The sequence below is a fragment of the Lates calcarifer genome, linkage group LG21 (genome assembly GCF_001640805.2).
Source record: "Lates calcarifer isolate ASB-BC8 linkage group LG21, TLL_Latcal_v3, whole genome shotgun sequence".
Classification (NCBI taxonomy): domain Eukaryota; kingdom Metazoa; phylum Chordata; class Actinopteri; family Centropomidae; genus Lates; species Lates calcarifer.
This window is the reverse complement of record NC_066853.1, coordinates 24,630,378-24,642,896: the sequence shown is the minus strand read 5'-3', so window position 1 is coordinate 24,642,896 and position 12,519 is coordinate 24,630,378. Positions and strand designations below refer to the sequence as shown.

General features: G+C 40.1%; 1 protein-coding gene across 1 annotated transcript in view; it reads left to right on the top strand.

Annotated features, from left to right (window-relative positions):
- LOC108894560 (alpha-2-macroglobulin-like) overlaps positions 1–12,519 on the top strand; it is a 134,543-nt gene that overhangs the window by 4,968 nt on the left and 117,056 nt on the right. Inside the window, 27 exon segments of the mRNA XM_051065386.1 lie at positions 51–160; positions 262–429; positions 643–870; positions 1,390–1,453; positions 1,607–1,752; positions 2,824–2,973; positions 3,381–3,524; positions 3,619–3,715; positions 3,824–3,968; positions 4,257–4,482; positions 4,997–5,123; positions 5,291–5,412; positions 5,528–5,579; positions 5,791–5,874; positions 6,253–6,429; positions 6,747–6,822; positions 6,971–7,127; positions 7,300–7,374; positions 8,575–8,737; positions 8,834–9,021; positions 9,608–9,820; positions 10,824–10,916; positions 10,918–10,949; positions 11,231–11,321; positions 11,410–11,478; positions 11,563–11,610; positions 11,612–11,669. Of these exon segments, the coding sequence (XP_050921343.1) occupies positions 51–160; positions 262–429; positions 643–870; positions 1,390–1,453; positions 1,607–1,752; positions 2,824–2,973; positions 3,381–3,524; positions 3,619–3,715; positions 3,824–3,968; positions 4,257–4,482; positions 4,997–5,123; positions 5,291–5,412; positions 5,528–5,579; positions 5,791–5,874; positions 6,253–6,429; positions 6,747–6,822; positions 6,971–7,127; positions 7,300–7,374; positions 8,575–8,737; positions 8,834–9,021; positions 9,608–9,820; positions 10,824–10,916; positions 10,918–10,949; positions 11,231–11,321; positions 11,410–11,478; positions 11,563–11,610; positions 11,612–11,669 (3,303 nt within the window).

Sequence of the window (12,519 nt, the reverse complement as noted above, 5' to 3'; positions counted from 1 at the left end):
TGAAACAATATGGCACACACATTGTTGTAACATAGTGGTTTACTGTATAGGGATTTCACGCCCACAACAGAAGAGGATCCAGATTTCATATGTTATTGGAAGACTGTCCTTCATTGACACACCCAAGATTTATGACCAGGGATCAAATGTGGAGGGAAAAGTAAGTGCAAAATGTTGTCTTCACTTTTTCAGTGTCATTCTATTGATAATGTAACCCAAACAATGTGCATTCTCAGTGATACAGCTTTGTGCTTCCAACAGGTTAAAGCAGTTCACTACAATGATACACCCATTCCTGACATGGCAGTCTACCTGTTAGAGGGTGAAAGGTGGTCAACACGTCAGCTACAGAATCTCACCACTGACAGCGATGGTGTTGCCACATTCTCATTTAGCACAGCTCACCTCCAAGGGGACATCCAACTCCATGTAAGATGTAGCAGTAAAACTACAATCTGAATGCTAATATGTATTAGCCACATCAAACCCCTTTCATAAAGATGACAACACAGCCCAAAAGCTGAAACCCAAAATGGTTTCTGAGCATGCTACAACTGATCTTGAAAAATTAAACTCATTTTCCAAAGTTTTCTCCTGCCTCATCCACCATGTGCTCATTTATGTTTCTTTTCTACAATCTAGGTTAGCAGTGCACCGACACTGGACTACTCTGTTTACAGAACTGTATACTATGAGGCTGGACGTCATAGAGTGTCTGTGGCCCAACTTCCTTCTCCTGATACTAAAGTAGTCAGCTCCCTGGAGGTGATGAAGAAGGATAAGCCTCTTACTTGCGAAAGAGAAGAGGACATCTTTATCCGATACACTGTGGTTGGAGAGAAGCAGGGCTCTGTGGATGTAATGTACCTGGTGAGTGGTGGGTGAATTATTTCTCAGCTTGTCCTCAGTTCTTTTTTTCAGAGAAAAGGACACAGAAAAGATATTTTAGAATGACATTCATATCAATAATTTACACATGACTTTAAAGAACCAGTATGTAGGAAATAGTGGCATCTAGTGGTGAGAACACAGATTGCAACCAAATAAATACCCATCCCCTCCCTTTCCAAGTGTGTTGGTGAGTCTACGGTGGCTGCCAGGTGACAAAATGGTAACTAATCTGTTGAGTGAAGAGGTTTGTTTTTATGGCTATATCAGTGTTTCCCTTTCCATTTTTTCGGCAGTCAAAATATCAGCATTTTTTTAAAAGGCACACATTCCAATGGCAGAGGCTGTGCTGCTGATGGCAGGGAGGCATGCCTTAGTCCTCTAGTTTGTTGATTACTGTTCATTACTACTGTAAATGTTGCACACTGCTCCTTTAAGGAACATTCCAGGGTTTAAGGAGAAAGCATAATTCTTTGTGCCATTTTCTGTCAAATTCTCCAGGTCTTATCCAGAGGAGCCATTGTCATGCAAGGATTTAAACAGGCTGAAGTGCAAGATACATCAGGTGGGCAAAGACAGGCTTTAATCATGAGTCTGGAGAATGATGTCTTAAAATGATTCTCTAAATTAGTATGACCAATCAATATTCAAACTGCTGTTTTACTGATGTGTGGGGGGCATGTGGATGATAACTGTAACAGCTGATTAATTGTTTCAGTGAATGAGGGGGAGGTGTCCTTTAAGTTGAGTGTGCGACCAGAAATGGCACCAGACGTCCAGGTCGTGGCTTACGCCATCCTCCCCAGTGAGAATGTGATCGCCCACAGTGCTGACTTCTCCATAGAGAAATGCTTCAGTCACAAGGTCAGTACAAGAGGAGAACAGGGGCGACCAACAGCACTTGTAAAATGTTGGTATAGAATCAAAGTGTATGTTAGTCAGCAGTACTGTTGCTGTGTTAATATCTACCTACCAGTTATAGCCTATGTAAGACATATGTTTTTGAATAAATGATAAATGTCAAGCTAGTCATCAATTGAATTACTTTTACCTGAACTCAGTAATACTCCACAGGTATGGTGGTATGGTGGTGTAATCTTTGTATAGGTATAGGTTTTCATCAGCATCATTGGTGTGCAAGTCAAAGTTAAGTCCAGTCAGCCATCATGTGGACTGGATTATTATGTAAATGTAGAATATGTGCAGTGTTGATTCTTGACAGCTAGGTTCTGACATTGTCGGTCCCCACAAAATGCAAACCCTTAGCACAGCAGGCACTGTGGATTGACAAGTCTGCATAAAGGCCAATTTATGGTTTTGCTCTATGGGTCTGTATGGGACCATGTGGTTCCACATGATTTTCAAATTTTGTCTGTCCAAAATTTTTGCACAGATACCTGAGTTTGCGTGCAGCCCAGAATTTGTGACCATGTGGACTGTCCACACTATAAGCACACCAACTGCACACGCACTTGTCCTATTCTTGTTAAGTAGGTGCACACATTGGGTCATTACTTCTTCTTGTTGTTCAGCCAAATACAGCAAACAAAGGAGTGCTTCTTCTTGCTGTGTGGAGGTCACCATCATGTTCTTTAGTGTGCAGGTGTAGAATGTGTCTGCATATGCATACCACTGTCCACATTCAAATCTGTGTCTCTCCACCTCTGTCCTGACGTTTGATTAAGGCTTAAGATACAGAGCTCGACATCAGCCATTACAACAGACAGGACAAACTGCCAAGTGGCCATGCCCCTGCACTTTTGACCACCTCCTGTGTAAAAATCAAACTGGGAGATTGTTTTGGAATTTGTTATACATGTAAAGAAGTCAGAGTAAAATAGACATTAATGTCACATTGACAAGATTATAGGCTCTCAACTTATACCACTAAAATCTAGATGACGTGAGTGTGACGTGTGTTTTTGTGTGTGTCAGGTGTCGCTGGAGTTTTCTCCATCTTCAGCTGTCCCAGGAGAAGAGACCACCATGCAGGTAATGGCCCAGCCAGACTCTCTTTGCGGTGTGAGCGCTGTTGACCAAAGTGTCCTCATCAAGGAGCCAGGGAACACTCTGACTGCAGACAAGGTAACTGCTGGTATCATCTACAAACAGCTGCTTACACCCTTTAGGTTTAGTGTCCTCTGTGTAATCTTATGCACTATTAACATCATCAGTCACCCACAGGTTATAGTTTTATTCTGAATTTGTCCTGATTCTTTCAGTTTTTTTCTCCCTCTTCCAGTTGTGCGTTGGTATTATGTAATACAGCTGTTCAGTGCAGTCTGATGCTCATTTTGTTGTTATTTTTTATCCAGTTGTAAACATGCTATCAAGTACAAGTCTACCATATGGATGAAGACACCGTTTTATACTTGACATCCACTTTTCATGATAAAAGAGCCATGAATCCAAAGATATAGCCAATCATCAGATCTTCAGAGAACAAGACATATTTGGCAGTTTAAAACTTTGAACCATATTTTTCTTTACAGATTTTCAACTTGTTGCATGTCAGCAAAGTGTCCAATGTTCCATATGAGGTTCAAGATCCTGTAGAGTGCGTACATGTGAGACCAAGAAGATATGTTCTGCCATATCCTGGACAAGAGATTGATGATGCTCATACAGTTTTCCAGGTACTTCTTACACATATTAATGTGCAATTAAAAGAATATTATTTGTTTAACATATAATGTTGTTTCTGTTCTTGTATCTTGTTGTATCATCTAGAACGTAGGACTGAAGATGGCAACAAACATGGTTATCCGAATGCCTTCATGCCTCAAGTACAAAGGAAGAGAGTACCACCATGGCCACGGCCACTATGGTAGTGTTACCACATGCTGAATATTTATCAGCAGTAGAGCAGTTCACTGTGTCATTGCTGTCCTCTGATAATAGAATATTTTCTAGTTTTCTGGTATTTTCGTTTTAGGTTTAAGATATAACTCAGTCCCTGAAACAGCCAGGGTTGTACTTGCATCAGCACCTCGTGGGGGAGCCTATCCTGATGCTCCACCAATAGAGACAGTCCGCACTTTCTTCCCTGAGACTTGGATATGGGACCTGGTGGAAGTTGGGTGAGCTTCCATTGCTAAAGGTTTTGATGGCAATGAAGAAAAGTTTGAGTGAATTTTGAATTGTTTCTGACAAAGACCGCTGTCTCCCTGCACACATGAATGGCATGAAAATAATTTACTTTTAACTGCTCTTCAAGACTTTTACATTAGATTATATTAGATCATATTAGATTAGATTAATTTAGATTAGATCAAATTTTTATGTGTTTTCTTCAACTAATATGGGCTATGTATAATGTGTTTTTCCAGCTCATGTGTCTGTGTGTCTCTGTGTATCTGTTGATCCAGAGAGACTGGAACAAAGGACGTGTCCCTCACTGTACCAGACACCATCACCACCTGGGAGACGGAGGCTTTCTGTCTGTCCCAGCAGGGATTTGGTTTGGCACCACGTAAAGAAATCAGGGTCTTCCAGCCCTTCTTCCTTGAGCTCACTCTGCCCTACTCCATCATCCGGGGGGAGCACTTTGAACTGAAAGCGACCACCTTCAACTACCTGACCAGTTGTATCATGGTAATGAATGTTTCTACATAACCTAAATACTACTGTCAGCATGCTAACATGTTAACATCATAATGATGACATTGACATGCTAATGTTTAGCAGGTGTAGTGTTCATTATCTTCTTAAGCATGTTAGCATGCAAAAACATATACTTGAGGTGGATGAAAAAAGTCACTGGATCACCAAAGTTGATAAAATTCATCTGTGGTGTAAATACATTTAAGTAGCGAATTACATGGTAAAATCCAGCATTAATGCAGTTTACCTTTTTGAAATTCACAATGTGATTATTAAAATTCCATGATGGTAGCTGTAAAATTCATGAACTTTAAAGTATACAGTAAATTTTGACCCACCAAGCACTTTGGTTGGTTCCTACTTTAATACTCATCTTGTTTCCCTGTGTTTGTAGCAATGCAACTGTAGAACTAGAGTCAGGTTTGTATGTTTCACAACAGGTTACAGTTTGAACAACTGTTTGCATTTGCAATACAATTTCTATACTTTTGTGTCTCTTGAACAGGTCTCTGTGACTCCAACACCCTCCTTAGATTACACCCTCACCCCCCTCTCTGGTAATGAGTACAAGTCCTGTTTGTGTGGCGGTGAGCGAAAGACCCTCAGCTGGACCATGGCCCCCTTAAACTTAGGTGAGGGTTAAGTTTTCATCACCACTGGTGTAAAATGTTAAAGGTGAAGAAGTTGCTGTCCCTCTTTCCCCAGCTAAACTCTTTTTCATCTTTATGAAATCAGTAAGAGTCTCCTCAGAGACTAAATATTTTGACACTTTCAAACAAAGTTTTATGGTCTTTTTTAGGGGTTATGAATGTGACTGTGACTGCTGAGGCTGTGGCATCTGATGTTTCATGTGACAATGAGGTCGTGAGCGTGCCAGAGAGAGGTCGTATCGACGTGGTCACACGATCTCTCATTGTAAAGGTTGGTGCCTTAAAAAAGATAATAAAGAAGTTTATTCGAGAAACATATTTTTTTTCAATTAATACAAGATAAAATCCCTGGAAGTCACATTATTCTCTGCCTCCCTCTGTCTCAGGCTGAGGGAACTGAGATGACAAAGGTTCACAACTGGCTGCTCTGCCCCAAAGGTAGGACTAATCTGAGACCAGGCATGCTCTGTCAAACATTTAGAAAAACAGAGAGAGGGACAGATTTATATTCATGGTTGTTATGGGAATTGCACTGAGTTTGGTGCAAATGTCTCATGTTCTTTAAAATTTCTTTACATTGATTTTAGTTAATGATCCACTGACTGTTCATTAAATCTAAATGAGATCTTTGTTTTTTGTCTCTACACAGGAGAGGCTTTGACAGAAGAAATAGACATACAGCTCCCTGAGAATGTGATTGATGGATCTGCCCGTGCTTCACTATCAGTCCTGGGTAAACTGATACATTCATTTTACTTGAATGTAGCAAGTTAACCACTCCCCTACCTCCAAGCCTCTTTAATAAGGACATCAGTAATAAAAAGGGACATTTGAACTGGATTGTCCTACTTGAGATACCACATTTTACTTTTATATTCCAACCATGGCACTTTGATGCAATACAGACAGCAAAATTCTAAATGTATTGACAAAAAGTAAATTACTGGAGCACTGATGGTTTCAGTATTATTCTTGTACAAGGAACACAGTGTCTACATATAAGAATGCAAGTTGAAGGAAACTATGAAAAGCCTCATATGTTTTTGAGGAATCAGCAATAAAACTGTTTAAGTAACTTTGTAAATGTTAGTAAGCCAGTGTTTCTGAACAGGTGACATCCTGGGTCGAGCCCTGAAGAACCTGGATGGGCTGCTGCAGATGCCGTATGGATGTGGGGAGCAGAACATGGCGCTCCTGGCTCCCAACATCTACATCCTCCAGTACCTGAGAAACACACAGCAGCTGACCCCGGCCATCATGGAAAAGGCTACCAACTTTCTGACCAGTGGTGAGCCTCTGCTAGCTTCAGCTGAACAATCTATGATATATGTAAAATATACATAATGCATGACAATAATCTTAATCTTAATATCAGAATATAAGCAGAAGGTCTGTCATGTGCAATCCCCCCCACCCGCCAAACTCCACCCATTTCCTGTCACCTCTCTTTTGTCCTCCATCTAATAAATACATCAAATTCCCCAGGATGACGTTGTTGTTCAAAAACACATTTACCTCATTTGATAAGCTTATCAAAAAACCTCATTCATTCTGACAATATGTATGATTATGCCCTAATAAGCTTGTGTTTCTGTTGTTACACAGGCTACCAGAGACAGCTGAACTACAAACATAGTGATGGTGCTTACAGCACATTTGGATCAGGATCAGGGAACACTTGGTGAGAACAATACTGCTCAATCATCCACACAGAATAATTTTATGTAGATGATGTGCAACAATTATCATGTCATGCAATGAGAGACAGTTCACCTCAGGAAAAGAACCTTTTTGTCAGTTATTGTCGAACCTCACTTTGATATCCTCAGGCTGACTGCTTTTGTGTTGAGATCTTTTGCCAAAGCAAAGTCTTTCATCCACATCGACCCAAAAAATATCGAACAGTCTAAGACTTGGCTGGAGAGCAAACAACGAGAAAATGGCTGTTTCCAACAGTTAGGAAAACTCTTCAACAACAGAATGAAGGTGAGCTGACAAAGGTTAGACAGGTTAGTCAGTTTTCACTTAGTGACATTTTGCTGTAGCAGGACTTGTTTCATTCATAGTAAGCAGTGCACAGCATCAATTGTATTAATCAAGCCCCTGTGTGTTGGAGGTACAGTGATGATAGTATGCGAATGATGCTTCCTGTCTACAGGGTGGTGTGTCTGATGAAGTGACTCTCAGTGCTTACATCACTGCTGCCTTCTTGGAGATGAATATGTCTGCAGATGTGAGTAGTTTCTTTCCCCAAATATATGTCCTGCTGTTTTCACTCTAATCTGCACAGTTACAACACATAAATGAACCAATCACATCAACACTGATAAAGATGAAGAAAACAAAAAGTCTGTATCTCTTTAATCAATTACTTTGATACATCTTTCTATCTTTTGTACATAAATGTCAGTTTACAGTATTTACCATCATTTTCAACATGTTTCCCAACTGCAGATTTGTAATTCTTAATTGTAGAGCTTAAAATGTTTTCCATACAGTCATTCCTTCTTTTCTCTCTGTTCGGATATAGCTGTAGTAGAGATACCCATGTAATTTTGAATAATGGGGGAAAGTCTCAGTATTACTTTGTAACAGAGTGGTGAAAGAAGCCTTCTGTACATAAAAGGTCATTTCAAGTGTAGTGGTTATGTTAGACACAGTACGTAGAAACTGTGTTTTGTGACTTAAACTACATAAATGCCAAATGCATATTGCTTATTTGACTCCCCATATCAAACACATGACCTCAGCTTCTGTTTCAATACATCAGTAAGCTCTTAATGCTCAGTGTAAGGCCTGTAATTGACTTTGCTACAAATGTTTTGAACAGATTTTTACACAGAATTATTAAAAAGAATTTAACAGATTTATTCATCTACCACGTTAGTTTTGTTTGTATTAATTTACTCAAAAAGAGAAATCACTTCTTATTGACTATTCCAATAAGTTCTTCAGTTAAAGGTATTTACAAATTACGGGTTTTACACCTGAAACCGATACTATTTCCTGTTGCTGCTCTGTTGTCTAATATTTTGTGTCAGAGATAGAATTAATCCTAACTGACTCACAATATTATGCGCACAATTACAATCTATATCCTAACAGTGGCTGCTCTTCCTCTGGGACGAGTTCAAGCTCTGCTAACTGGCTATGGTTAGCAGCTAATGCACAAGTAGTGTTAGCAATCATATTGCAGACAGCAGTAGTTGTTCCACTGCCTCTGTACTATTCTTTAATATTTAGTTTTGTGGTACTGTCAGATACTGGAGTTAGTGCTGCTGACTGATTCCTGCGGACACAGTGGCCCTTTGACATTATTTCAGAGACAGAAGACTGAACCTGATGAGTAGTGATAATGTTGATGTTGTTGAAATTGCATAGAATAATAGTTGCTTTGTCAATACAAAATATGTTTTCTTTTAACCTGTTATAGGATCCTGTAGTGAAGAACAGCCTGTCTTGCCTCAAGGAGTCCATTGGCGAGCTCAGCAACACCTACACTGTAGCTCTGATGGCATACGTCTTCACCCTGGCAGGAGACATGAACGCCCGTGCTGTCCTTCTGCAGCACCTGGACACAGTTGCTCTAAAAGAAGGTGAATCATCCTCCTAAAGGATCACTCTGGCTTCACTTAGCGTGAATGTATTATGCTTACCTCACGCCTGTGTGTTTGTGGATGGCTGTATTTCAGGGGGTATCCTCCGATGGTCTCAGACAGCTACAGAAACGTCAGCCTCTCTGTCTGTGGAGATCGCCTCCTATGTGCTGCTGGCCAAACTCAGCGCCTCCCCCACTGCTGAAGACCTGGGCTACACCTCTCGCATCGTCAGATGGTTGACAGGCCAGCAGAACTATTATGGAGGCTTCTCCTCCACACAGGTATGGCCAAAACAGCATAAAACTGGATTTTAATCATACAGTGTTCTATAGGAGAAATATACTCTTGACCTTTGTGGCACTGCATTTTTCAGCCAATTCAACAGGCTTTTAAATGTTGTATTTAAATTATGAAATTCAATAATCAACCTATCAAAATAATAATAAAACACCTGATATTGGTAAAAGTGAAGAAATTAAGAAAGAAAAAAAATATTTATATGTTTACTGTTGTCAAAGCTGAAATACGATCTCTGCTGGATTACCTCTCAATAATAATTATGCATATCATATAATGTGAGTCAGTATACGTCCAAATTAATCTCCATTGACATATTTTAAAGTGAACTGACTAAACTGAATCAATATTCAGTAGCTTTTAGCAGTGGAGCACCTCACTGGTGACTGAGAGCACTGTGAGTGCTGTGATTCACAGTGTGTTACTTCCTCATTAAACACATATTTAAAGACCTACTGTCGCACCTGTTGAGGTGCATTTCAACTGTGATGCATTCACCTACTGTTGAACTCACTGAAGTGCACTTGAACAGTGACTGAACTGAACTCATTGTGTACGTGTGTGTTGTAGGACACAGTGGTGGCTCTTCAGGCTCTGGCTCTTTACTCCACTCTGGTGTTCAGTCCTGAAGGTTCAAGCACGGTGACAGTCCAGTCCCCCAGTGGCCAGCTGACATTTGATGTGAACCAGAACAACAAACTGCTGTATCAGGAGAAGATACTGCAGGATGTGACAGGAAAGTACAGCCTGGAGGTGAAAGGCACTGCATGTGCTTCAATGCAGGTCAGTCAACACTGGAGCGCTGTTTCTCTTTGATATACGTCCATCACCACAAACACTGCTTATATACTGTAACAGCACCCTCAGGTTGACAGCCCAGCAGTAGATAATCTGTGTATTTGCCTACTTCACCAAACTCTTTAAGCAAGTCAGTTTTGGTATGATGAACTATTGAACAGATGAACAGATGAACTGACAACATGTAGAATAGTATAGTGGAAACTGGCCATTTCACCTGAGATGAAGCCTGCCTCAGCTAATGTCAGACCAATAATCGATACACTCATGAAATAAAACTTTATTCTTAAAGGTAAAGAGCAGAAGTGCTGATTCACGTAGAAAACATCATATATTTAATCAATGACACTATTGGTCATCTTGTAATTTTTACTGTTGAGTGTAAACTGTAGGTAGTCAAAAATAATTTTATCTTATCAAACCCTTTAATCTTGAAGACATCAAAACTATGAAGGAACATGTGGAACTATGTAGTAAACAAAAAAGTGTTAAAGAAACCAGATTATGTTTTATATTGTGGATTCTTCAAAGCAGCCACCTTTTTGCTTTGATGACAGCTTTGCACACTCTTGGCATTCTCTCAGTCAGCTTCATGAGGTAGTCACCTGAAATGGTTTTGAAGGAGTTCCCAGAGGTGCTGAGGCACTTTGCCTTCATTCTGCACTCCAACTCATACCCAACCATCTCAGCAGGGTTTAGGTCAGATGATTGTGGAGGCCAGGTCAACTGATGCAGCACTCATTTCCACTGTTCTAATGTGTTTGTGTTTGTGTTTGCGTTTCATGGCCCAAACAATTCTCATCTTCTTCTTGTTCTTCCTCAGTAGTGGCTTCTTTGTAGCAATTTGACCATGAAGGCCTAATTCATGGCAGTCTCCTCTGAATAGTTAATGTTAAGGTGTGTCTGCTATCTGAACTCTGTGAAGCATTTCCAGAGGGCTTTTGGGCTTTTTGTTATATCAAACCTTCCTTTTGCAACCATTTGCTAGATTTCTCTTCACTACAACATCCCAACTCCTACCGATGTCACAACCCTGAGTGTCGAGGTCAAACCAGAGGCTGTCTGCACCAGCAAATCTCACCAGACCCAAGTTCACCTTGAGGACAAAGTCTCTGTAAGTAATCGATTCAAGGTCCAGCAGTAACAGAGGAATACTGACATTTTTGATAAATAATACTCTGCACAGACCAGCAAGTGCTGTAACTACGTAACTGTTGTTGGATGGACATGTGGGAAATGTCCAACTCTTTAGCTCAAACTTATCCTAACTGGAAATGATACACTAAGTCTCAGAGTCTCAGATATAAAAATGTCCAACCTCATAACAAGTAGAACTATGAAGGACAGGCTGAGTGGATGAAGGTGTAACATCACATTTTTATGGTTCTATTACAGATACAGTGGTAAGGAGACCACTACAAACATGGTGATCCTGGACATCAAAATGCTTTCTGGTTTTGCCCCTGACCCAGAGTCTTTGAAGCGGGTGAGTTATTACAATAACTTTCAGTTAGAAATGGATTTGTGTTATGTGTTGTTGACGAACGACCCGGCTGAGTATCGTATCCTCACAGCTCAGAGGTGCCCTGCTGGTGGATCGTGTTGAACAAAAGGAAGATCATGTTCTGGTGTACATGCGAGAGGTGAGAGGAATTCACAGTGGGGATCAATAGATGATGACTTTCAGATCTGTTACTGATCATATCATCTGTTTTTCCCTCCAACAGTTACCAAAGGACATAGGCATCAACCACAGCTTAGAGATCATACAGGTGGCTCCCAGTGCAGAACCTGAAGCCGGCCGTGGTCAAGATCTATGACTACTACCAGCCAAGTAAACTGACACCGCACACAGACACTAAATCCCTTTACAGAGACCACAGCAAAACTGGAATGGTTTTCAGAACTGTAATGTTGAGAACTACAAGTTTTAAATGTGCAGCACGGTTGGACACATGTAGAAGTTTTGATTTAAAAAATCAATTTCTCTTCCTGTTCTTCTTTTTCCCTTTCAGGTGACCAGGGCTGAGACAGAATACACCTACCCTTGTGCTGGCAGGTAACAATCTATAATAATATACAAACACCACAATATTTATTACAAAATTGATTTCTTGATGAAAAATCTCAATCATTTTAACACAAACACAAAAAGCAATTCAATTCAAATGTCTGAAATTGGTCAGAATCTTTCTCTCAAGTACATTTAATACTGTGGAAATCAACCAGTAATTGTGTATAAGAAGTAATAAGAAAAAAGAAATGATATAGTGTTAAATTACATGTGCCAATCTTGTAACCTAAAACAAAATGAGGTCAACAAAAACTATAATGTACTGTCAACTGTAATTATTGTTTTTTTATTCTTTCTCTTGCAGCTTAAAGAGAGAAGTCGGATCAGTTCTGCGCTCGTTAAGATACTCCATATCTGCTGGTGTAAACGCACAAACTAACAGCAAACACTTGGTTAACACATTTACTGTGTGACTACTGTATGTGTCTGAAGTCAAACTCATGCATAATGGAGAATAAAATACTGTCATATGAATGTCCCACTAAAACTGGTCTTGTGTTTGACAATGTTTTGCTCTGTTCATCATTGTGGTAGTACAGCTTTGCAGTGTCAGTGGTTGTTTATTTTTCCCATGTATTTCACCCACATACCAGAAAAGAAGTTGTGCAGG